This window comes from Chiloscyllium plagiosum, chromosome 17 (assembly GCF_004010195.1).
Source record: "Chiloscyllium plagiosum isolate BGI_BamShark_2017 chromosome 17, ASM401019v2, whole genome shotgun sequence".
Lineage (NCBI taxonomy): Eukaryota > Metazoa > Chordata > Chondrichthyes > Orectolobiformes > Hemiscylliidae > Chiloscyllium > Chiloscyllium plagiosum.
This window is the reverse complement of record NC_057726.1, coordinates 21,445,132-21,470,930: the sequence shown is the minus strand read 5'-3', so window position 1 is coordinate 21,470,930 and position 25,799 is coordinate 21,445,132. Positions and strand designations below refer to the sequence as shown.

General features: G+C 40.0%; 1 protein-coding gene across 2 annotated transcripts in view; it reads left to right on the top strand.

Annotated features, from left to right (window-relative positions):
• Positions 1–25,799, top strand: part of cdh13 (cadherin 13, H-cadherin (heart)) — a 1,069,860-nt gene that overhangs the window by 562,424 nt on the left and 481,637 nt on the right. For both annotated transcript variants that reach the window (XM_043706651.1, XM_043706652.1), the window contains one exon: positions 10,816–10,960. In XM_043706651.1, the coding sequence (XP_043562586.1) occupies positions 10,816–10,960 (145 nt within the window). The remainder of the gene's footprint in view (positions 1–10,815; positions 10,961–25,799) is intronic.

Below are 25,799 nucleotides of genomic sequence, written 5' to 3'. Positions count from 1 at the left end.
AAGCTGCCAGTCCTGCCCATCCCTGAGCCATGTTTCTGTAATTGCTATGATATCCCAGTCCCATGTTCCTAACCATGCCCTGAGTTCATCTGCCTTCCCTGTTAGGCCCCTTGCATTGAAATAAATGCAGTTTAATTTATTAGTCCGACCTTGTCCCTGCCTGCCCTGACTGTTTGACTCACTTCTGTTCTCAGCTGTACCCATCTAAGATCTCTCGTGTTGCCAATTTAAAATTGAGTTAATTAACTGGACGATTTGTAGAAACCAAATCAATTCACCAGGGCAAAGTGGCGAGGTTAAATTGGTTAGTTTCTCCAATTGGTTGTAAGTGGTGTGCATTATACAATCCAAGCCACTGCAAACATTTTCAATATTACAGGAAGCTGTTTTTCGCTTTTCGTGTGATTATTTGTGGCAGAATGATTCCAGCAAATGCTTCATCCAAGTACATTGTCACTAACTGCGTCCCTCTGCAGAATGTCATTAAAGGTTGGATACTCAAGTCAAAACATTTTCGTAGAGTTGCCTCCATATTGATGTCTCCTGTGTGCACTACTATTCTTCTGTGGAGGTGGGAATGGGATAGAGTCAAATGGACTGAACCTGGAAACAGATTGAAGGTAGCCACAAAGGTTTGGGTGAACTGGTTAGAGACTAGTGTCAGTCCAGTTGTATTCAAGACTCACAGGCTCTTTAGCTCTCACCTCTCACACCCCCTTATGCTCCATAAACCCCTCATATCTTCCATTACAAAACCCCTCATACCTTCCCTGTGACCTCCATGCTGACTTCTTAAAAATTGTTTATAGGATATGGGTCTTGCTGGCTGTTCTAGTATTTATTGCCCATCCCTAGTTATCCTTGATGTTGTCGTGATAAGCTGCAATATATTTAATGTAAGTAGACCCACAGTACTATGAGGGAAGGAATTTTGGGAAGACTTATGTCGTATGCACAATGTACAAAGCCAATAATCCATACAATAACAATGGTTAGTCTTGAAATAAATGCCCATGAAGAAGAATTTACTCAGAAATTTGCTTTGTAAAGGAAAAACTGTTGGTCTTATAACCTAAAAAAGTGTCAATTTGATGGTATCATTGCAATAACCAAAGCTTTATCCCATTGGCAAGGGCACAAGGGAGACTGAAAGAGTTCATGGGGATTATGAAGAGACATGAATTTGAGGTTTAAAATCTGTCTTTCAAAAAGGTTACCAAATACAAACCCCTCACAGAGGCTGAGAACCATGAGTCCTTCAGAAGCTAGTGGGACAGCATGAAAATTATGGAGGATTATGAGATACATTCTCCTACAATGGAACTATTCATTGAGAGTGCAGGGTGCAGGCCTTTATCCAATCGCCACAGAAATTGTTCAGAATAGATCCAGGAATTGGATGCCACCTGCTTTTTTTGAACAAATCAGGGGTTGTCCTGATTATGCAAGAATCTTGGCCTTATTTTTTTAAACTCAACCAGATAGTGCATGAATGGAACAAAAAATTCTGTTGTCAGTTTTCTTTCATTTTAGAAATAAACCATCCTAATTTAATTATTGCAAGCCTCAAGCAATCACCTTGTCATGTGGTCAGAATAATCCTTGTGTTTGGTGTTAATTAGTATGAATTTGAAATGCTCTTAGTGTTGTAATAAAATTCACAAAAGCTGTAAATATGTTCGACATTTATTATTCATGGAATATTCAGTCAAGCAAAATAGTTGTGATTTTTTTTAAAGAGGCAGCTTGCATGCATATATTCATTTTATTGCATTAACTGTTCTGATCCCAGATGATGGAAACTCAGGACAAGTCAGATTGCAGAATGAAACCTGTTTGACTGATCAAAAGATTTATTTTTGCAGGTGGCTACCATTGCGGTTAATCACTGAACATAATCATATGAGGCTGCCAATTTTCTTTCGCAAAAGGACACAAATTTATTACACAAAAGAAAAAGGAATGCTGTATATCTTTATGACTAATCTGGGAAGAATTAAGCCCCATTATTCCACACAGCATCGTAAAGATATACACAGTCGAAGAGTGTGGTGTTGGAAAAGCACAACTGGTCAGGCAGCATCTGAGGAGCAGGAGTGTCCTTCATCAGGAACGGCTTATGACCAAAACGCCAATTCTCTTGCTCCTTGGATGCCGCCTGACCAGCTCTGCTTTTCTCGCACCACATGCTTCAACTCTGATCTCCAGCAGCTGCAGTCCTCACTTTCTCCCAAGGGTATTCTTACCCAATTAAACCCCAAGATGGTCAATTTGACTGCTATTCAGGATAAAACTAATTCACACCATCATTGTTAAAGAATCAAAGTGTTTACAAATGAAAAACAGAGAAAAGAAATGATTAATAATCCACAAAATGCAACATTAACACTGCATTTTTAAACCCAATTGTGAACATATTCATTCATAAATAAGACAGACGAAAAACAGATGTTTTGATACAAATATTGTTTGTGGGAAAAATACAAAGAGGGTAAAATAAAATTCTGAAGATCAAGAGTCTGGATCACATGGTGGATTATTATCTCTCACAGCTCCTTTGATTTTAGCAACAATAATACATTGTTGCCTGCAATCAATGGTCATTCTTCAATAAAAACAAAAACTGCTGGGGAAATCCAATAGGTCTGACATTGTCTTTGAAGAGAGAAACAGCATTAATATTTTGATTCGAATATGAACTCTGAAGAAGAGGAGGGCACAGTGTTTAATGTTTCCAATTAAACCCCAAGATGGTCAATTTGACTGCTATTCAGGATAAAAGTAATTCACACCATCATTGTTAAAGAATCAAAGTGTTTACAAATGAAAAACAGAGAAAAGAACGTATACAACATATACAAATATATGTTGAAGAGCATGTTGTGATGAGAAGATATAGATAAGTTGAGGGAATGGGCAAAAATTTGGCAGATGGAATTTAATGCAGGAAAATGTGAGGTTATGCAATTGGTAGCAACATTCAAAAGACAATTATTTAAATAGAGAGCGACTCCAAAAGCTGCAGCATAGAGCGAGCTGGGTGTTCTTGAGCATGAAATATAAAATATTAGCATGTAGGTGCGACAAGCAATGAAGACCACGAATTTCGACATTTATTGCTAGGGGATTAGAGTTTAAAACCAGGCAAGGATAGTTAGAAATGTAAAGAATGTTGATGAGACCAGAGCTGTAGTATTTTATACAGTTTTGGTCCGTATATTTAAGAAATAATAGACTAGCTTTGGATGCTGAAAGAGATTTATGAGACTGATTCCTAGGATGGAGGGGTTGACATATTGAGGAAGGCGAAACATGTTAGGCCTTTATTCTTTAGAGTTTAGAAGAATGACAGGTGATTGTATTGAAATGTAAAAGATTTGCAAGGGTCTCGACAGGGTAGGTGTTGAGAAGGTATTCTCGTGAGAGAATCTTGAACTTGGGCCATCATTACAATATAAGGCGACACTGATTTGAAATTCATTTAGCTCAGAGAGTTGTGGAGGCTAGGTCATTGAAAATATTTAAAGTGAAGGTTGATAATACTGTTGAAATATTGGAGCGTTGACAGTTATTCCTGATGAAGGACTCCTGCCCACAACATCGATTTTCCTGTTCCTCAGATGCTGCCTGACCTGCTGTGATTTTCCAGCACCACTCTAATCCTGAGTTGACAGTTATGCTGAGCTAGTATGAAAGTGGAGTTAAGGCCTGAGGCAGATCAGCCACAGTCTTACTTGAATGGCAGGGCATGATTATTTATGTCTTGAAAAGAAGTAATTGAGTTAATTTTCATTATTTTGAATCAAAATTGCTTTTATGCATTTTTGTTTTACATTTCATGGCTGCTTCCTGACAGTTTCCAAAATCATTATTCCTCATTAATTGTATGAATTCAAAAACTTTGACTGTATTATGAAACATGAATCCAGCATTCCTGTCACTTCTGTGTGAAGCAATAATGTTTTTCTTTTATAGTGCCATGACTATGATAATACATCCCAAGGTGCTTGGTATTGAGGCATGCTTTTAAGAAGGGAAGATTTGGACAGGGAATTTCAGAACTTAGGAACTTTTAAGTTAAAGGCATTTGTAATCACAAGACTAACAAACCTGCAGATTAAAAACATTGCCAAATTCTGGCTTGTTGAGCATCCCTAGTTTTAATGGTAGGGTATTAAAATTCAGGAATGTTCAAGAGATAGAATTTGTGGACTGATTATGGGGTTTAAGGTTACAGAAAAATGAATGTGTAAAATCCCGGCAGGATTCAAAGAGAACTTGAAGAGAAAAGGCATCAGAATCTTCTGAGATGCGTGTCTCCCCTTCCCTCCTCCCTCTGCAGAGAAAAATCTTTATGTTTGCTGCATCCGCAATTGTAGGCGGGATAAGGGTTTTTTTTAAAGGGTGAAGAAGTTATTGAAAATTAGTCTCCATATGCTATATCAAAGTTAGTTTTCCTTTCATATTTTAGAACTGCTTCATCCCAGTAACTGCAGAGAATATAATACTGGCAATCAAGGAAATTATCTATGTTGTCTGTGTTGCTTCCCTTTAACAAACTTTACCTCTTAGGAGTCCATGTGCTCTGCGTATACCATGTTGCAACTCTGTCTTTATTTAATCTGCTTCAGTTTGGCAGGTTGTACATATAGAAATCAGTTGGTTGTTGTTATGTTGTAACATGCTTTTCTGTTTTTAATAAACACACACTCCTGATGAGCAATTGATTATTAGACTGTTGTCATTGATTGACCCTGATTTCAACATAACAAAGAAGGGGAAAGAACATAAAGAGGGATATGATAAAGAGAAAATTTCACTGAAGAAAGAAGTGATGGAAGCAATAAACATTGAAATCTGAAATGGAATTTGATGCTATGAAAGCATAATTGATCCGAGCTCAGTAAATCCATTTTCCACATAAAAAGACGCAGTAGACATACAAATTGCTGTTCTGTCCAAGTTTCCAGGATTCTGGTAGATATGCTCAAAGTTACTGGAGCTTAGGGTTTCAAATATATATCAGAACATTGTACCAATAATAGACAGGGACAGACAGTCAAATCAAATCAGCCTCCCCTATCTCTGTACTCTCAACACAGAAAAATTAAAACCCTCAAAAGCCCTCAAAATTGACACACATGGTTCCTGACCTGAGCTTCTAAATAACAAGCAGAAAGTGAGGGCTGCAGATGCTGAAAATCAGAGTCGAAAAGTGTGGCACTGGAAAAGCGCAGCAAGGCAGGCAGTGTCCGAGGAGCAGAAGAATTGACATTTTTGGGGGCATAAGCCCTTCAGTCTACTCTCCTGCTCCTCAGATGCTGCCTGGCCTGTTGTGTTTTTTCAGTGACAGACTTTTCGACTTATGAATAACCACTATCATCAGACTTTGTGAATAATAGATACCAGACGTCAGGTTTATAACCGAAACAAAAGATTTAGCAGTTTATTAATAATGCAGTAGCTTTAGCACAGCAACGTTCAGCAACAAGGAATTTTAAATAATGTCTATAATTTCAATGCAATCCCCTTTAATTCTAGTCCCCACTCTCACATATATGAATAGACAACAGACATAGATAAGGGATTAAGAAAAAAAGATGAGTTATGATAAAGAACTGGCTAGTTCACTTAAGCAGTCTCCACAACACATGGGATTGTGTCTTGCTTGGTTTTCATGAACACCTATGCATGCAAATAGCTTCCTGTAGGCTTTGCGAAATATTCACTTAATAGCTATAATTGAGATTCTATTCTCCAAACATTCAGTCAGTTAATAATGAGAGGATAACCGAGGAGCAATCAAACCTCCATCCTGTAGCTTTGACCGGCACGATTCTTCTGAATAAAACGGGGTTCAAACTTTTGTTTCTGTTTTTCTGCATTCCATTTCATAGACTGCTGGGCACTATAACTCACTATGAGGCCCCTGTTAACTTTCAAATATCTGTCATCTGTTTAAGCATAATACTTCTCTGGAGTTGAAAAGTCATTTAGGTACTTTGAACAAGAACCAACCTACAATTAACTTCAAAATGTTGCATTAAAAACAAAGAGAAGCTTGCTTGTTTTTTTTTTAGGAAAAACAAGCTGCTGCTCACAGTTCAAAGGTTACCTCCAGCTCTCAGAGTCCAGTTCACAGCTCTAAGCGAAAAATACAACAATGCAGAAACCGTTGAGGGTTCTAACATTACTTACATTTTTCTGCTGGCTATCATTAAGCTAGAAGCAAAATCATTGTTAGAGAAATTGTAGTTTTCTGTATTAAGATGTGAATGCTTCGCATGTTGGAACAAGAGAATGTACAGCACTGGGAGAGAATATACAGTTACGAAGTTGGACATACAAACTAATATATCTCAAATTCCCATTCTCCGCAAAATGCATCCAATTCATCATATCATCTCTTTATTTAAATCATTTGACATTTATTTTTTATTTACCACTGTCTTTGCAAAGCAATGAAATCTCAAACGTCTGCTGCTGTACTCCTTAATATCAAGAAATTACTGATAATCATACTCATTCAGCATTGCTTTGCCCACAATTTTAATAAAATTATGATAGCTAAATTGTGTTCTTTCAAATTAAGCAATGCTGAATCACTTATTATAAGTTAACAGAAGACTGATTTATCTTTTTTTCATTCTCAAACATGAGCGAGAGCTTTCCCAGATATAGAAGCAAAGCGCTGGGTTTTTGCTGGCCTACAGCATTATTTAGAATTGTCAAGAGGAAAGACTAATTTGGAAGGAAGGATAAAGTCATGTTTCTTACAGGTCAGTTTTAAAATGTAATCAAAGAGTTCTATCTCAAAGCAGAGGGGTTTGGGTTGAAACTGTTAAGATGCAATGACATTTAGAATATTGGTTCTATACTCTCATTAGCTCAAATTTCTAACTTTGATAATTCTATTTGTGTCAAATCTTTAGCAAACAGAGGTATCTGCTTGCCACGTGGCCATGCACTGTCTGGGTTTCCTAGAATCATTAGTGGGCTCTGTGATGTATATTGAGGAATCATCATGAACTATTTCAGGACAGCAAGACCTGTCATTAGAAAAACACAAACCAGCCTCTAAGCAAGCTAGAAAACACAATTTATGGGAATAGAAGTCCAAACAGAAATTGTGAGCCTCACACCTCATTCCTTCCATTCCCCCCACCATCCACCCAACCACCCATACCACCACCCCCATTTACACAATCAAAGTCCAAGCAATTAGGAAAAAGTGAGGTCTGCAGATGCTGGAGATCAGAGTCGAGTGTAGTGCTGGAAAAGCACAGCAGGTCAGACAACATCCGAGGAGCAGGAGAATCAATGTTTCGGACATAAGCCCTGAGTTGTGATTCCTGATGAAGGGCTTATACCCTAAACGTCGAATCTCCTGCTCCTCAGATGCTGCCTGACCTACTTTGCTTTTCCAGCACCACACTCTCTACTAAGTCCAAGCAATGGCAAGTTTCATTGCTCAAAGAAAATCTGCTGAGAGAGCAGCTTTTCTAATACTTGTGGCAGTGTTCACTGTAATGAGGTAGCTCAAAGACTGGATGCCCCTTCTTTTCAATATACTTGGCATGTGTCCACTCTAGGAGTGTGTAGTTTACATTGCTAGGCTTGCTGTTCAGGAAATGGGCAGTCTGATGGGTGGCATGGATAGAATGGAAAGGACACCATTGTATATACTCGAATACTCTGCCTCTATGTTCTGTTGGGATTGTGATACCATGTAGAATGGCCCCAAGTAATGATGCTTGCTTGAAGAATTGGTATAGGCACGATGAGTCAAATGGCCTCCTTCTCTGACATAACAGTTCTGTGATCCTGTAACAGTAGGTGGCTAGAATGATCAATCTGCATGAGTCTGTGTGGGTGGTCTAGGCTCATTTCAACAGTATTTATTCTTAAAAGGTTCCAATTCCTGTTGGGATGCAATATCTATGAAATGAATTTTTGAGATACTTATTTTCTGATTTTTATTTTCCCCATTTAAATTGCATCACATTTTTTTCAAATATTTAGTGATGGGTGCATTGATTTGTTTTAGACTTAAAAGGTCCATTCCAAATATTCATCAGTATTTAGCATGATCTATCTCACTGGAAATGTCAAAAACATCACTGGCAATATCTCAGAAAAAGTTATTTGCAGAGAAGTTCCTTTTCTAGCTTGAAAATAGAACAAAATGGTTTGTGCAGTTCTTAAAAATGATATTGTAATTCTAACCTTTGAGTATGCAATATTCTTTGCAGCTTTCAAACATTCTGTGTCTCATATCAGAAAATTATTTGGTTTAAGGGCTCAATGAATAGTTCTTAAAAGTAAAGGGATAGAAATGTCACAGAATGCTCCAGAGAAAATATTCTTCAGGCAAAAAATTAGATTTATGATATAAATTCACATTTAATACTCTATGTTAGGTGTGCTTGATAAAAAAAAGTGCTATATTTTTCTATTCAGTATATCCAGTTTGAGCTAAGGGCTTGATTTTGCACTCTGTAGCTGGAGAATAAAGAACTTATTATACTTTGTCATGTCCTGAGGGCATTTCAAAATGCTTCATAACCATTTATTTACTTTTTTTAGTATAATCACTACAATTTATAAAGACATAAGGCATCCAGTTGTCCCTGGCACGAATCTACAGTTATATGGTCAAAAGAATACTGGGGCAATGCTGAAGTGCTAGCATTTTTTTTTGAGTAAAGTGTAGGCTTAATACTGAAAAGGGTAACCGTGGGAGAAGCTGTGCCCAATCTGCATATGCATTTGGACCAAGCTCCTTTTTTTCTCAATGTCAGGCATTTCCTAAAGTGGACTTTAAATGACCTGTTTTGGACAAGTCACTTTTTTCTCGGTGTCTTTCTTTGTCTCTTTTTCTCTCTCTGTCTCTTTTTTCTCTATCTCTCGCTCTCCCCTCCCTTCCCGCTCCCTCCCCACAATCACACTCTCTCTTATTCTCATTCTCTTTTACTCTGTCTCTGTCTCTGTCTCTCTCTTTTCCTCTCTCTCTCTCTACCATCTATCTCCACAGGAGATATGACCTACCCATCACTTTTTCTGTGATACACTGATGGTGTATTTGTTGCTGCTTCTTGCTCTTGTACAGAATTGGAAAAATGAATCAAATCTGCTTCTAATTTCCATCCATCTCTTATCTTCACTCACTCCGTCTTTGACATCTTCCTCCCTTTCTTTGATTTCTCTACTTCCATAGATAAGCTGTCTACCAACTTCCATAGTTACCATCTACACCTCCTCACATCCTACTTCCTGTAAGGATTCCATCCTATTCTCCCAGTTTCTCCACCTCTGTCATATCTATTCTGATGATGCACTGGGCTGCCTCTTTGCTGCTCAATTGAGGAATACCTTCCCACTTTGGTTGACCAGGGGTCTATGTGTCTGACCCATTTCCTGCACTTCTTTCCTCACATCTTCCCAAAACAACAATAGTGTTCCCCTTGTCTTCACTTTCCACTGGTATCGGCATTCAAAGAATCTCCTCACAACAAGTCTTAACATTTTAATTAGGCAAAAGTGAGGACTGCAGATGCTGGAGATCAGAGTCTAGATTAGAGTGGTGCTGGAAAAGCACAGCCGGTCAGGCAGTATCCGTGGAGCAGGAACATCAATGTTTTGGGCAAAAGCCCTTCCTCTTAGCATTTTAATGTCTTGTTTACTGAGCCAAGAGGACCTATTCTCACCTTTTCATGCCTTACTTTACACCCATTTTTACATGTCTTTCTGTGTCTGTGTTTGTGCCTATTATTCACCCAGAAAATTTTCTGCCCATAGCCCTTGTTCCTATTGTTGATTGAAAAAGGAGCCAAAATCATTTACCTCAGTCGATTCTTTAATGTTTGTCAAATAATCCCAAGTGAGAGCTCCAAATGAAACATACAGGACCTCAATTTATTGCTTGATGTGAAGATTGACACATCTGATAAGGTAGCACACCCTGCATCAACTCTCAAATTTCTGAATTTGGGACTGTGAGTGCTATCAAATGAGCCAATGTTGCATCAAGTGTACCGTAAGAGAAAATTAAAGCAATGATCTATCTGGTCATTCACAAAGCTCAGAAAGACTACATCACCGTTGAGGTTTGAAATTATTGTTGGCAGAATTTCAACGTTACTGTGTTTATATTAGAGTCTTTGGTCTTTTAACAGAAATAGCAATTTTGATGTAGCTTGATGTGTTTGTTACAATCATGAATTATTATATGAATGCATTGAATATTCAACTGTTCGCATGATCAAAAGTAATGCCTTGGTTTATCTCAGCCTGAAAGGGTCATTAGAGCAGGTTTAAGATAAACTTATAAAAGAGCATTGGACGTAGAGTTGAAATGAAAAACATATGAAGTGCCACAGGGAGAATGAAATGGGAGTGGGACTAATTAGTTATGCCTTTCAGAGAACTGTCAAAAATAGCATGATGGCCAAATAATCTTTTTTTCCTAGAAATGTCTGAATTTTATCACTCCTTCAATTCAATAGTCCTAGATTGTGAAGAGTGGAATGAAATTAGATACAGTTTGAAAGTACATCTTCATTCTATCTTTACAGTGTTTTCTAGCTTATTTTTGCAGTTGATTGCAAACAGTTTAAGTAGGATCTAAATGTGAATTGACTTTCTGTGAATGAGAAACATATGGATTTTTACTTATTTCTGATGGAATTCCTCTGGGACTAACTTGTTAACCCTGCCGAGGACTGGTTAAGGAAATTGCTGATGTGAAAGATTGTTGGTGCATGCTTCTGTCACTGTAATAATTCAACTTACTCGATCCATTTCTACCTCAAATAGCTGCAAGTTGAAATCACTGACTCCACTGGGAAACTCCTTGAAGGACCAGCCACTCTATATATCACGATTATTGATCAGAATGATAACAAACCTCTCTTCAGGGAAGGACCGTACGTGGGCCATGTCCTGGAAGCATCCCCTACTGGTGAGTTAAATCTATAGTTAGAAGCTGTCTCCTGAAAGAAACATACAAGACATTAAGAGTCATGAAGAAATTATATGCTCATAATGAATGCCAAATATTTCAGTAAAAGTTCATCTTGATTTGTTCTTGTGCCTCATTCTTAGGAAGAGTTTTATCAGTGTAACACTTTGTTGGATTAGACAATTTTGTATAATTCTAATGTAATGATTTAAACATATTGGACTATTAATTATAATTCAATCATTTAATGCTAAACTCTCTCATTATTTTCTCTCACACAACCATTAATAATTGAGGGCAAGCTGGTTACAGACCACTGCCAATGTTTTATTTGATCATTCAAAGTTCATCTAAAGCTGATGATGATAGAGAACTGGCAAGCCTTGCACTGCTTTTTGTGCCAAGGCCTTTCTATCCATTCTAACGCTTACTTAGAGATTCTATGAAGAATTAAATGGAACAAATTGTGGATGAGTTAGAGGTGAACAGATCCAACTGTCCAGATTTAATTTCTCAGCATTACCCTGGCACACTGCAGAGCTGTCTAGTTCAGATATTGGATTACTGAGTCTGTCAAAAAAAAAGATTGATTTGTTTTCAGGCTTTCATTGTCAGCCATGTTGTCTTTGTGACACATTGACCTCAAGGAAACATTATATTATATAAACTCCTTCCAAAGAAATAATTATTGTCTGATTGCTCAAATCTAGATCTAAGCATTTATTATGTGGACAATAGACGTCAGACACAACTCAGCGTAACATGTGTGAGTAGATTGCCACTTTGTTCCTGGCAACATCAAGAACACTCACACATCCCATTCAGTGGTGGCTCTATCAATTGTTGATCTAAGGCTGGAATTGCATCTCCTCACCTTTCTACAATTGAGTTATACTTGGCATCACACTTCATGTATGTGAAATCATGTTTGGACTCCAGCCTGAATTCTAGAAACTGTGGTCAATTATCTCACAATTTTCTCACTATCTACAGGCTGCTTTTAGTTCAGGGACAGTTTGTGCTTGACATTCTCAATATTATAAATGTAATACTCCTTATGAAGCTTGACTTATGAAGCAAGGTCATTTTGTGATCTGCTTTTGATACTGGCCCACCATCACGATGATAACTTAATGCATCTTTAAGGTGCATTGTCTCCAATCTGGAGACAGTACATCTCTGCAGCTGCCTCTATCTGTCACTTTCCTCCAGACCAGTCTGATTGGAGAGGTTGTGCTCTTTCACACTCACTTGGATGAACCTATCTCATAACAGCCTCTCAGGTCCCAGAGGAAGACTTTCAGGTAAGAGTGAGTGAGCTGAGGAACTACCTTTCTCAGTCACCTCCACATTCCTTTGGCTGCTGCAGCTTCAAAACCTCATGTGTTACCTTGTCATTGGAACTTGTGTCAAGGTCCCTTTAGTTTGATTCTAACAAAATGGTGAACTTCTAGGTGTTATTCCACCCTCCCTCCTAACTAGCTGCAGTACTGCAAGGTGTGACCCTGATGGTGTGGCTCCGTTAAAGAACTTTGGTAAAGCCTGATCTTTTGCCTTCAGATTCCTGAACCACTATTAGTCATGCTGTCAGGGACGAGGTTGAAAAAATTACATACATTGGCTCTGAGCAACTTTTTTTTTCTACTATTCCCTTCTCCTCTGAATGAGCCACCTCACCCCTGCTTAATAACTCCTGATAGCTGCATAGAGACTAGGACTTCAGTAGGTCAATCTTTGTGTGCTTGTCATCTCTTCCTACCTCACTATGCTGTATTAGTAACTAAACTTTGAGGTATTAGGGAGCTGTATGGCTTCTGGAAATGAAACCGAGAACTTTGAAGGAAAGAATAATAATGGCTTTATCTGCCTGCATATCTCAGCACATATGCCAAAAAAATTACTGAATGAAGACAAGATAATGAAGATAAATATGCAAATTGTCAAATCAACAGTAAAAACCGGTGTTAGATTCAATTTGCAATTTTATTCTGTTATACTTTGGTTGTTTAAAGTGCTTATTAAGTTGTTAGGAGGTTGTGTGAATGAAACTAAGTCAGGTGTTTGTGGAAATTAGATCACTTCTAGCTGCATGCTTATCTGTAAATGTTGATTTTGTTTTGATGCTACTGAACTAGTCAGTGCGATGTTAACTCATTTAAAACTCTCTCAATTGCACAGAATGTGAATCAAGACCAATATTTTACAAGTTTCTGAAAGTGTAGTTGGTCGTTAAATATTAAGATATTTGTACGAAATGCCTCCTGCTTTTGTCACAGTTGCCTACTCCGCTGTTTTAGCCTCCTCTGAAATAAGAATATTGTGTGAATGTATTGGTTGGCAATGGTCGAGTGGTATTATCGCTGGACTGTTAATCTAGAGACACAGATAATGTTCTGGGTACCTGGGTTCGTATCCTGACATGGCAGATGTTGGAATTTGAATTCAATAAAAAATCTGGAATTATGAGTCTAATGATGACCATTGTTGTAAAAATCTTTCTGGTTCTTTAGGAAGGAAACTGCCATCCTTACCTGGTCTGAACTCCAGACCCACAGCAATGTGGTTGACTCTCAAATGCCTGATAGGCAATAAATGCTGGCCCACCCAGCGATGCCCTCATCCTGCAAATGAATTTTAAAAATCATTATAAGTGTGTTTTCTCTTATGAGATTAAGATCGTCTTCATCCATTTCCTCTGCCTCATTGATTGGTCAAGGTTTAAACATAATTTGGTATGAAAGTGAAAATGAAACAGAATGGAAGAAAAAAAGTGTTCACGTTTTGGTTACATTTATGAATTTCATTTGTAAAGCAGATCTTCGGTAAGGTTCCATCTTGCAAGTATGTTCATGGTGGTGTAGCTAAACCACGCTTAGATGAAGAAGGAAATACGGTTTGCCGTACACTTCCTGCATCAAATGAATTGACATTGAATTGCTAAGTATGTAAGTTAGCTCGCTGAGCTGGGAGATTTGTTTGCAGACATTTCATCATCATACTAGCTAACATCATCAATGAGATTCTACACTCTCTCATCATCATCCATATGCTTATCCAAGGACTGTTTAATGTCCCTAATGTGGCTGAGTTGACTACATTGACAGGCAGGACATTCCACGCCCTTACCACTCTCTGAGTAAAGAATCTGTCTCTGACATCTGTCTTAAATCTATCACCTCTCAATTTCTAATTATGCCTCCCTATAGCAGCCGACGTCATCATCCTAGGAAAAAATCTTTCACTGTCTACCCTATCTAATCCTCTGATCATCTTGTATGTCTCTATTAAATCTCCTCTTAGCCTTCTTCTTTTCAATGAGAACAGACCCAGGTCTCTCAGCCTGTCCTCATAAGATCTTCCCTCCAGACCAGGCAACATCCTGGTAAATCTCCTCTGCACCTTTTCCAATGCTTCCACATCCTTCCTGTAATGGAGCGACCAGAACTGTACACAGTATTCCAAGTGTAGACACGTTAGCATTTTGTACAGTTGCAGCATGACATCACAGCTCTGGAACTCAATCCCTGTCCAATAAAACCTAACACACCATATGTCTTCTCAACAGCACTATCAACCTGGGTGGCAACTTTCAGGGATCTATGTACATGGACTCCAAGATCCCTCTGCACATCCACACTACAAGGAGTCTTTCCATTGATCCAGTATTCTATCTTCCTCTTAGTCTTCCCAAAGTGATTCACCTCACATTTATCTGCATTGAACTCCATTTGTCATATCTCAGCCAATTCTGCAGTTTATTCAAGTTTCCCTGCAACCTGCAGCATTATTCCATACTGTCCACTACTCCACCAACTTTAGTGTCATCTGTAAACTTACTAATCCATTCACCTATGCCTGCGTCCAAGTCATTTGTAAAAATGACAAACAGCAGTGGTCCCAAACACAGGTCCTTGTGACATACCATTAGTAACCAGACTCCAGGCTGAATATTTTCCATCAATCACCACTTGCTCCCTTCTTACAGAAAGCCAGTTTTTAATCCAAACTGTTAAATCACCCTCAATCCCCTGCCTCTGCATTTTTTCCAACAGCCTACCATGTGGAACCTTATCAAAGGCTTTACTGAAGTTCTTGTACACCATGTCAACTGCCCTACCCTCATCCACATGCTTGGTCACCTTCTCAAAGAACTCAATGAGATTTGTGAGAAATGACCTGCCCTTGACAAAACCATGTTGACTAACTCCAAACAAATTGTTGCTTGCTAGATGATTGTAAATCCTATCTCTTATAATCCTTTCCAAAACTTTTCCTGCAACAGACATATGGCTCATTGGTCTATAATTACCTTGGTCATCTCAACTGCCCTTCTTGATCAAGGGCATGATATTTGCAATCCTCCAGTCCTCAGGTAATAAACCTCTAGACAATGTCGACTCAAAGATCAAGGTCAAAAGCTCCGCCATTTCCTCTCTAGCTTCCCAGAGAATCCTCGGATAAAATCCCATCCAGCCCAGGGGACTTATCTACTTTCACACCTTCTAGAATTGGTAACACCTCTTCCTTATTAACCTCAATCCTTTCTAGTCTAATAGCCCATATCTCAGTCTTCTCCTCTCCAATATTCTCCTTTTCTTGAGTGAAAACAGATGAGAAATATTAACTCCTCTCCGACCTCCACAGGGTCCACACACAAGTTCCATTTCTGTCTTTGACTGGCCCTATTCCTACCCTAGTCATTCTTTTATTCCTCACATACCTATAGAAAGCTTTAGGGTTGTCCTTTATTCTACCTGCTAAAGACTGCTCATGTCCCCTCATTGCTCTTCTTAATTCTCTCCTTAAATCCTTCCTAGCTAATCTGTAACTCTCCATCGCCCCATCTGAACAATTTCATCTCAATGTCACATAAGCCTCCCTCTTCCACTTAACAGGAGAGACAATTTCTTTAGTAAACCATGATTCCCTTACCTTATCACTTGTTCCCTGCCTGACAGGGACATACCTATCAAGCACATGCAACATCTGTTCTTTAAAGCAGCTCCACATTTCAATTGTCCCCATCCCCTGCATTTTGCGACCCCATTCTATGCCTCTTAAGTCTTGTCAAATCGCATTATAATTGCCCTTTCCCCCATCTATAATTCTTGCCCTGTGGCATGTACCTATCCCTTTCCATTGCTAAACTAATCGTAACTGAATTATGGTCACTCTCTCCAAAGTGCTCACCTACAACTAAATCAAATACCTGGCTTAGTTCATTACCAAGCACCAGATCCAGTGTGGCCTCCCCTCTTGTCGGCCCTTCGACATACTGTGTCAGGAAACCCTCCGGCACACATTGGACAAAAACTGATCCATCCGATGTACAAGTTATAGCATTTCCAGTCAATGTTGAGGAAGTTAAAGTCCCCCATAATGACCATCCTGTTCCTTTCACTCCTATCCAATCCTCTCCTCCACATCCCTAGAACTTTGCGAGGACTTTAAAATCTCCCAGTAGTGTGACCTCTCCTCTCCTGTTTCTAACCTCAGCCCATACCATCTCAGTAAATGAGTCCTCGTCAAAAGTTCTTTCAGCCACCGTTATATTGTCCTTGACTAACCAAGCCACACCTCCCCCTCTTTTACCACCTTCCCTGTTCTGAGTGAAAGATCTAAACCCTGGAATCTGCAACATCCATTCCTGACCCTGCTCTATCCATGTCTCAGAAATGACCACAAGATCGAAGTCCCAGGTGCCTATCAACACTGCAAGCTCACATACCTAATTTCAAATACTCCTGGCGTTGATGTAGACACACTTCAAACCAGCTTGCTGTCTGCCAGCACACTCCTGTGACCGTGAAGTCCTGTCTATGCCCTCCCTACTCTCATCATCCTGTGCACTGGAACTACACCACAGGTTCCCATCTCCCTGCTGAGCTAGTTTAAACCCACTCAAATAGCACCAGCAAATTTCCCACCCAGGATATTAGTATCCCTCTGGTTCAAGTGAAGACTATCCTGTTTGTAGAGATCCCACCTTTCCCCAGAATGAGCCCCAATTATCCAAGTACCTGAAACCCTCTCTCCTGCACCATCTTTGCAGCCATGTGCTCAGCTGATATCTCTCCCTATTCCTTGCCTTGCTATCACGTGGCACAGGTAACAAACCAGAGATAACAACTCTGTTTGTTCGAGCTCTCAGCTTCCACCCTAGCTCCCTAAAATGCTGCCTTATATCCCTATCCCTCTTTTTACCTATGTTGATGGTACCTACGTGGATCACGACTTGGGGCTGGTTACCCTCTCCCTTCAGGATCCCAAAGACACGACCCGAGACATCACGGACCTTGGCATCTGGGGTCTCTGCATTGACTGTTTTCTTCCCTTCTAACAGTTACCCAGCTTTCTTCATACCTCGGAGTAACTACTTCCCTGTAACTATTATCTATCACAGACTCTACCTCCTGAATGATCTGAAGTTCATCCAGCTCCCGCTCCAGTTCCCTAACGCGGTCTTGGAGGAGCAAGACTTGGGTGCACTTCCTGCAGATGTACTTGGATGGGACACTAATGGCGTCCCTCACCTCAAATATCATGCAGGAGGAACATTCCTCTCCCTGCACTGCCAATCCCTGTTAGTCCCCTTATCGGAAAGTAAAAAAGAAGAGAAGCTTACCTGATGTGTCCCTGGTTTTTAAGGTTAGAGGAGGTGGATGGGTGGGAGGCCATACAAGGGTAGGGTCTCAGGTTTAGAAAACACTCACTTATATAGCTGAGGGGAAAATAACTCCCTCCTTTCCCAGAAACCTCAGCTCTCCGATGTCAGATATAAAGACTTTAATTAGTGGCTAACCTTTCCTGGCAGGTCCCTGGTCCAAGCTCCCCCTTTTCCTGCTGCTGAAAACTGAAATGAGAGAGTTTAGAAGAATGAGGAGGGATCTGATTGAAATTTGCAGAATTCTGAGAGGCCTGGATACAGTGGGTGTGGAGAAGATGTTTCCATAGTAAGAGAGATTCAGACCTGAGAGCACAACCTCAGACTGAAGGGCAGACCCCTTAGAACTGAGATGAGGAGGAATTTCTTCAGCCAGAACTTATTGTCACGGAAGCTGTGGAAGCCAAGTCACTGAATGCATTTACGACAGCGATATATATGTCTTGATTGGTGAGGAGGTAGGGTTACAGGGAGGAGGCAAGAGAATGGAGTTAAGAAACCATAACAGCCATGATGAAATGGGAGAGCAGACTTGATGGGCCAATGGCCTTATTCTCTTCAAATATCTATGGTCTCCTGATCTGTATCATCTTTATATCCTCTTATCAGAAAGATGTTGTGAAACTTGAAAGGGTTCAGAAAAGATTTACAAGGATGTTGCCAGGGTTGGAGGATTTGAGCTACAGGGAGAGGCTGAACAGGCTGGGGCCATTTCCACTGGAGCGTCAGAGGCTGAGGGATGATCTTATAGAGGTTTACAAAATTATGAGGGGCATGGATAGGATAAATAGACAAAGTCTTTTCCCTGGGGTCAGGGAGTCCAGAATTAGAGGGCATAGGTTTCGGGTGAGAGGGGAAAGATTTAAAAGAGACCTAAGGGCAACTTTTTCATGCAGAGGGTGGTACGTGTATGAAATGAGCTGCCAGAGGAAGTGGTGGAGGCTGGTACAATTGCAATATTTAAGAAGCATTTGGATGGGTATATGAATAGGAAGGGTTTGGAGGGATATGGGCCGGGTGCTGGCAGGTGGGACTAGATTGGGTTGGGATATCTGGTCGGCATGGACGGGTTGGACCAAAGGGTCTGTTTCCATGCTGTACATCTCTATGACTCTTCACAACGTACATCCTTTCCATCTGTAAGATGCACTGTGGACATTCACCAAGACTCCTTGGACAGAACTTTCTAAACTCATGACCACTACCATTTGGAAGAAGGGCTGCAGGTAAATGGGAACACCACCTCCAATTTCCCCTCCAAGCTACTCACCGCCCTGCCTTAGAAATATATTACTCTACCTCAGTGTTGCTGGGCCCAAATCCTGGAATTCCCTCCCCAACAGCACTGTGATGTATCCAGACCAAATGGTCTGCAGTTGCTCAAACAGGCAGCTCAACAACACGTTCTCAACATCAGCTGTTGATTGGCAATAAACACTTGCCCAGCACTGACGTCTACATCCTCTGAATAAATAACAATGTTTTGTGTTCTTGCAACTGAAGTACCTGTCTTTGCTCAAACCACTGCATAAATTGTAAAAAAACTGAGACCCCAGCACAGAACCCAAATGAACTCCATTTATCACAATCTGCCAATCAGAGAAAGACCCATTTATGCATACTGTTTTCTGCCAGGCAGCCAACCTGAAATCTTCAATTTGGCCTCTGTCTTCAAATAACATCCTGATCAATAATACGTTATTGCTATTTCAGAACTGGGAGCCCCTGGCGTATTAGTGACAGTGGTTTATGATTTGATTGGTTGTACTCTGTGAATTCTCTCTGAAAGCTTTTACTATTTCTGGGTCTGACGAACCTCTAGACCTTTTCACAAAATTAAATTCAGTTTTGTGGTTATTGTTAGGGCTGCTCATTTTGGATAAACAGTGTTCTTTGAGAACATAACTGAGGTTTAACACAACTATGCAGCAACTTGGAACATTCTATCACATGAAAATTGCTACATTAATGCAAATTGTTGTCAGTTTATAGAATGGCCAATAAAGTGCTCGATCAGTTTAAACATCAGGAAGCATTTCTTCTTTCAGAAGATTATTATCTCACTGAAAAGGTTAGTAGTAGATATGATAATTTTGAGTATTTTATTAGCAATTGAGAATTCCTGGTAAACTGGGCATACAGGTGTATTGGAAATTTGTGGATTAATTAGTTAGGTCCTCGAACAATGTATTGTCCATTATTAATTAATTTCTATATGGGATCAGGATAAATGTTCTGGAGCAATTTTCTGAAGAATTGCATCAGTACTTTCTTCCACAGGACTTAGCTCTATTTCATAATGAGAAGGATGGTTCACAAAGCTCCACACATTGTATTACTTGAGGGCTTGGTAGTCTGGTTTGGCCTTTCTTTTCATGTTCATATAAAATGCAGTGAGCTGCTGGATTGGGCGAGTTAGAGGACACTGGAGGGCAGAGTATTATTTGTCATGAATGTTCTTCAGTCCTTAAACCAATTTATAAAAGAACTTTATTGAAGTACTTCTCCCATAATAAGTCTAAATTCTTGCAGGAATTACTGAGGATCTTCAAATACGCTGATTATTTAAGGATTATTTATAACACCTTGCACATAGAATATTAATAAATGATCAAGCAATAAAAGAATATAATAACCAATTAATTTTTTCTGATTGTGTGGAGATTTTCCAAAAGATGAATTAAAATTTGGTAAGCCTCAAGATCAAAAGGTCCTGAACAAAAACATTAAAGATACATGTCAATAGGAACCTGAGGAGAGAAAATGCAAATCAATGTTTGAAGCATGAGGCTTCTTCTTCATTGGAAGATGAGTTGGTCCAGTTGTAGGGGCAATGTCCAAATGAGGTATCCTCATCTAGATGCTGTTAGGACTTAAGTAACATCCCATCACACATCAAGCTATGTGGAAGGCTAATGGAATTTGCCTTTATTGAAAGAGCATTGAAGTTTTGCTTCGATTGTGTAAGAGCTTGGTTAGAGTGCAAAAGGAGTCCTTGTGTAGTTTTGGTTTCCTTATCTGAGGAAAGATATTAATGCCATATGGGGAGAGCAATGAAAATACACCAGGTTTGTTCTGAAGGTGGCAAGCCTGTCCTATGAGATAAGATTGGGAAAAAAGATTATTTCATTGTAACTTATGAAATACTGAAAGAAACAGATAGCAGAATTGCAGGAAAGATTAGTCTAGTGAGTCTAGAACGAGGGGGCACAATTTAAAACGGGGGTGGGGGGTGGGGGGGGGGGGGGTGGAAGGGAGGTCCCATTTAGGAGATCAGGAGACTTTCTTTTCTGAGGTTCTGAACCTTTGGAATTCTGTGCCCATTGGACTGTGGAAGCTCCGCTTTTTGAGTATGTTTAAGATTGAGATTAATAGATTTCTGCTTTCCAATGGCATTCGGAGTTATGGGAATGGGGTGGGTAAAAGACATTGAAGTGTTTAATCAGCCACGATAGTATTGAATAGTAGGGCAGGCCTGACTCGGTTGGTCCTGTTCTCATGTTTGTATTGCTGGCCTGGATATTATCCATTTTCTACTGTAAGCTGCAATTGGCTGCTGTATTAATGGAGAAGTTGGGCAGGGTAGAGGGATTGGATGACATCTAAGAATTATACTGAATTCTGTGCTGAATTCTGGTTCCAGATGGTTCTGGCAGAACCTGAACTGTGCACTGGTGAGTATGTGATTGGTGGTTTCAGCAAACATACTCATTGTTAGTTTTATGACTGAGTGTAAGGCACAAATGAAGTCTTGGAAAATCCTACATGCACAGAAGAATTGTTAGAATGCTGACTCTGGACTGTTTTAGCTAACCACTGAAAATTGTAGACATCTCTGTCACGCTTGATTCCAGCACTGCAAGATTTCTGTTGACTCCCCTTGATTTCAGTTTTATTTAATGCTGCAATTGCCATATGTGGTTCAATGCTACTTTGATGTCAAGAGCAGCTATTCTGGTCTCTCGCCTGTCATTCCATCTTTGCATCTATTTGTGGATTGAGGCTGTGCTGAATTCTGGTTCCAGATGGTTCTGGCAGAACCTGAACTGTGCACTGGTGAGTATGTGATTGGTGAGTAAGCATCACTTGATGGCTATTTATGACTCCTTCCATTTGTCAGCTGTTGAGTGGGAAGAGATTGGTAATTTATCTGTGTGAATGTGATACATCGAGGCTTCCTTTAATGTTGGGAAGCTGCCAGTGCTCTGGTTATCTGTCCTTGAACAGCTGGTAGTGTGACAAGTTCTGGTGCAAAGGTCATGAATATGACATGGACAGTAGCCTTCACTGGCACTCAGCTGACAGGCAAACACAGAGGCACAGGCTAAATGGCAATAGTGGGAGGATAAGAGTTGTCAATCTGACAGAGGTCAGAACATTCATGCTCCGTCAAGCCATTACCACTCCCCCAAATCAATTCAGGAATTCTAATAACATGTTGGAGGATAAACTGCTGAGCTTCTGCACATTTCTACAAGCCCCGTTCAACATCAGTCTTTCATAAGAATCATGGCATAGATCTGAGCTTGCTTAGTCATAAGGTTACATGTTGCAACTTCAGTCTGGGAGTCTACTGCTGCATTCTCATAGTTTTAATTCATGCTGCAGTGGAAATTGAGATATGTGGCAAAACCAAGGTTGGATCCACAAGTGTAGTGATGGAGTTGGCCAGCACTTCCACTTTGAAGAAGATGAGCACCAAAATCTTTGGATAAAACTCTGTGACAAGTTGGTACTATACTGCTCTATGCTTACTATCATGGCCACCAATGTGTCAAACATTTCCAAATGCAAACCCATTATCCTTCTCCTGTGTCAAAGTGTTCATGTGAGTCCTTTGTGACAGAATTCATGCGTATGGGAAACTGGCAACCACACTATCCTTTGCTCCTGCCTGACTATAGGCCTCACTCCAAGGCTTCAGGCATGGGCACTTCAGTGATGGTGGGGCATTGCCTCTGCTCTGGGCATAAACATTGCAAGTGCACCTGTTCCTTGCTGCTTACCACCTACCATTTCAACTCTGGTGCCATCTTGACCTGCAAGAGAGAGGCATGTGTGCCAGTGAGTGGGGTGCAATCTGTTAGGGGCTATCATGGTTGCATAGCTGGCTATGGGCAAGCAGTGAGATGTGGGTATGAGGCTTGCAGTTGGGCTAATTGTGTGAAGGTCAATTGAAATTGTCAATCTTTGATGTAATTTGTAATTGACAGTCTTGGTATGTAATCCATGGAGTTCTACATTGAACAGTGTTGAATGTTAATGATGCAGTTGGTAGGATTTGACATTTGATGATGTATACATGACCATGACCAGTCGTGTCAAGTCATTGAACTTTGTCTGCCCCAGCCTCCAGATCTTCAGCATTGACAGCCTGTCTTTGCTCACGATAACTGTTTGCAATCTGACAGTTTGCCTGAAGGGCTTCCTGAGTCGAACACATCACTTCTCTCTGTCTCCTCAACCAAGCAGCATACTCAGTGTAACATTATGCCATCCTTCTCACTTTCCCAGGTTAGAACCAGCTCTACATGAGTTCTGGCATCAATCTCAACCAGAATGCATGTCTCCTTCAAGAGAGCCAAACTGGCATTAAGCAGTACAAACTAGCTTCAATAAATTAAACCCCATTTGTGTTGTATTGAACTCTCTTTGTTTCTTGTACTTGGTGCTGGACCTCAGCACAAAATTTGTTCCTCTGTTGGTCATCTCATTTTCCAACACCATCCTTGAATGCAGTGACAGAGTTATACAGTTTTGGTTTGATCAGTTTATTGTGGGACTGTAGGGCTTTACTCACCAGCCTTCATTAGATTTTTTTTTACACTAGATTACATTATAGTGTGGAAACAGGCCCTTTGGCCCAACAAGTCCACACCGAAGTGCAACCCACCCATACCCCTACATTTACCCCTTACCTAACACTACGGGCAATTTAGCATGGCCAATTCATCTGACCTGCACATCTTTGGACTGTGGGAGGAAACCGGAGCACCCGGAAGAAACCCACGCAGACACGGGGAGAACGTACAAACTCCACACAGTTAGTCGCCTGAGGCGGGAATTGAACCTGGGTCTCCAGCGCTGTGAGGCAGCAGTGCTAATCACTGTGCCACCGTGCCGCCCATTATGGGTTCATGGTGTTCTCTCACTGACAAGGTTCCACTGCTGACTGGAGATGTTGAAGGGAATGGTTGAGATAGATGGGTGGCCCCTGTGGTAGCATTCCAACGCTGGTTGTCACCAGCATAGCTCTCCATGCAGCTGCTGCCTCAGACCCTGGCTTTGGTTGGTCAATGGTTCCTCTCCCTCCAGCCCCTGCAAAGGAGCCTGAGATTTTGGTGAGATCTGAGATCGAGTGGGACTCGCAGAGCTACCTGCTTCCCGCCATCCCCTTCTTTTCAAACAGAATTCCTGATCAGCTTCAGGCCTACAAAATCTCAGGTCTGGCAACACCTGTGAAGAGAAATCAGAGTTAACGTTTTGGGTCTGGTGACCCTTCCTCAGAACTCAACCTCAGGTTTAGCCGTATTATTGTCTAACAGGAGTTAACACATTATTGAACACTGAACATTTGGATGCGTGAAGAATGCCCCCCCTTTTCCAAGACTGCTACCATTCTGAATAAGATTCAGCATTTTCAGGAGAGTAGGAGAAATCATTTTTTTTGTGCTGTCTGATTTATTGCGCAAAAGCTAAATGCACTATTTTTTTAAGCTTGTGATCCCCAATTAGGCGTTTTAAAATCCAAGTTAAATATTTAAAATAATTGATTAAACTTTATACTTGAAAAAATACTTCAGTAATTAAAATTGTGTTTTGACAAGTCAGATATCTGTCAATTACAGAAAAATTTATGTGCATTGGTGTTCAAAGAACAGGACATTGATGTTATCAGTATAGCTGTCTGAGGTGCTCCTGATTAATGGAGGTCGTATTTTATCTTTGCAAGTGTTGGGACTGGAACCTGTTATTACAATTAATTATGTTTGGTTGTGGGTTGAAGGGAGGTTGTAAATAGGTGAATAAATAATGGAAGCATTCAGGAAATTAAATCTCATCTGCAATGTGAGAGCGGAAATGAAAGATGAAAAACTGGAAAGGGAATTCTGTATTAACTATGGAAAGAAATTATTACAGTTTCTGATTAATCAGCAAAAGATTTTCACCAGTGAATGGGAACAGAAGAGCAATCACTGCTGCAAATGGAGCATTTTTCCATTTAGACTTTCTAATGATAATTAGATACTTATGCCAAAATTTTATTATTCCACAAAATAATCTAAGAATGCAAAAAGTAGTGCTTTTAAAATGCCTTCACGTAATATGGTAAATTGCAGTACAGCAATTAGAAAAATTTACGAGATGAATCATATAATTAAAAGCATTAAGTTCCTCTTTCATTTGAGAAAACGCTTTACATTCCTAATAAAATTGCAAAAATTGGGTGTCTATGATTACAGTAAATCTCTTTATTTAGTGAACTCTCTCTGACCAGTTGAGGATTGAGCTATAAAGTAGTTTGAACCAGGTACTCCATTATTAGTAGAACTGTCACTGTGAGTACAGTTTATATAGATCATAGCTGGTAAATAAACTAATTTGAACAACATTAATATAGGCAAGAATATTTTCCATTTTTGAGAACCTATACATAATAATGTGCAGTCAGCTCTTACATCACTGTGAATTTACAAGTAAAATAGTTTCAGTAAGTTTAACTTAGAATTTTTTTCGTATTAATTCATATGATTTTGGCTTCATTGGTTGCAGCATCATTTTCTGCCCATCATTAAGTCTCAAGCAGCTGCTGGTGAGCCGTCTTCATGAAACAGTGTAATTCTTGCTTTCATGTCGCTCTGCTCAAATTATCGTTAGGAATTTTAACCCAGCTACAGTGATGAAACAGTGTTCGAAGTCAGTACGATGTGTAGTTTGGAGGGGATTTTACAAGTGATGTTCCTATGTTTCTCCTGCCCTTTGAGGCCTCTTATGGCACAGTGGTAGTGTCCCTGCCTTTAGAGTTAGGATACCTGGGTAAAAGTCTTACCTGTTTCAGAGGTGTGTCATAACATCTCTGAAGATTTAGTAAAAATAATTGTCCTTCTAGTTGGTCAAGTCTATGAGTTTGGAAGAGGTTTGAAGGAGCCTGGGCAATTTAGAGCACCCAGTAAA